The sequence below is a fragment of the Cariama cristata genome, unplaced genomic scaffold (assembly GCF_000690535.1).
Source record: "Cariama cristata isolate BGI_N322 unplaced genomic scaffold, ASM69053v1 scaffold20284, whole genome shotgun sequence".
In the NCBI taxonomy this organism is placed as follows: Eukaryota; Metazoa; Chordata; class Aves; order Cariamiformes; family Cariamidae; genus Cariama; species Cariama cristata.
In genome coordinates, this window is record NW_009614952.1 from 11,567 (window position 1) to 12,105 (window position 539).

General features: G+C 64.6%; 1 protein-coding gene across 1 annotated transcript in view; it reads right to left on the reverse strand.

The window, feature by feature from the left end:
* Positions 1-51: 51 nt before the first annotated feature.
* The window catches only part of LOC104161270, a 3,866-nt gene continuing 3,378 nt past the window's right edge, over positions 52-539 (reverse strand). The window contains 2 exon segments of the mRNA XM_009699633.1: positions 52-275; positions 278-529. Coding sequence (XP_009697935.1) covers positions 52-275; positions 278-529 — 476 coding nt within the window.

The following is a 539-nucleotide window of genomic DNA, read 5'->3' on the forward strand; positions in this document are numbered from 1 at the left end:
TGGGTCAGTGCGCAGGGCGGGCAGGCACCGGGTCGCCAGCACGGGGAGGGCTCACAGGCGGCTGTCCTTGCTGTCCCCGTTGAGCAGGCTCAGGGGGTTGATCTGCAGCGTGAGCCACTTGTTGGTGCTGAGGCTGGAGATGAGGGGCAGCGTCCCCAGGTCAGTGTTGAAGGTGCTCAGGTCGAAGGGAGCTTTCAGGAGCTCGGGGCTGGTTTTGGAGGCCAAGGGAGCACCTGGAGCCCCATAGCTTAGCACAATGGGGGCTTTGGGCCCCCCCAGGCAGTGGGCTCCCGAGGGGCCCCCCGCGAAGCAAGGTCCTGTGCATGGCTGCAGGGATGCTCGGGAGAGGACTGCTTCAAATACCCTTTGGCGACAGCCAGCTCAGAGCACTCTACATCCAGCACGATGTCAGTGCTGCCCGAGCTCTGCAGGGGACCTGCACAGCCTGAGAAGGGCACACCCTTGGCCAGGTCCTGCCTTGGCTCCACCGTGCCCTTGGACTGCTGCAGGTACCCATGGAACTCCACGTCTTGGTGGCT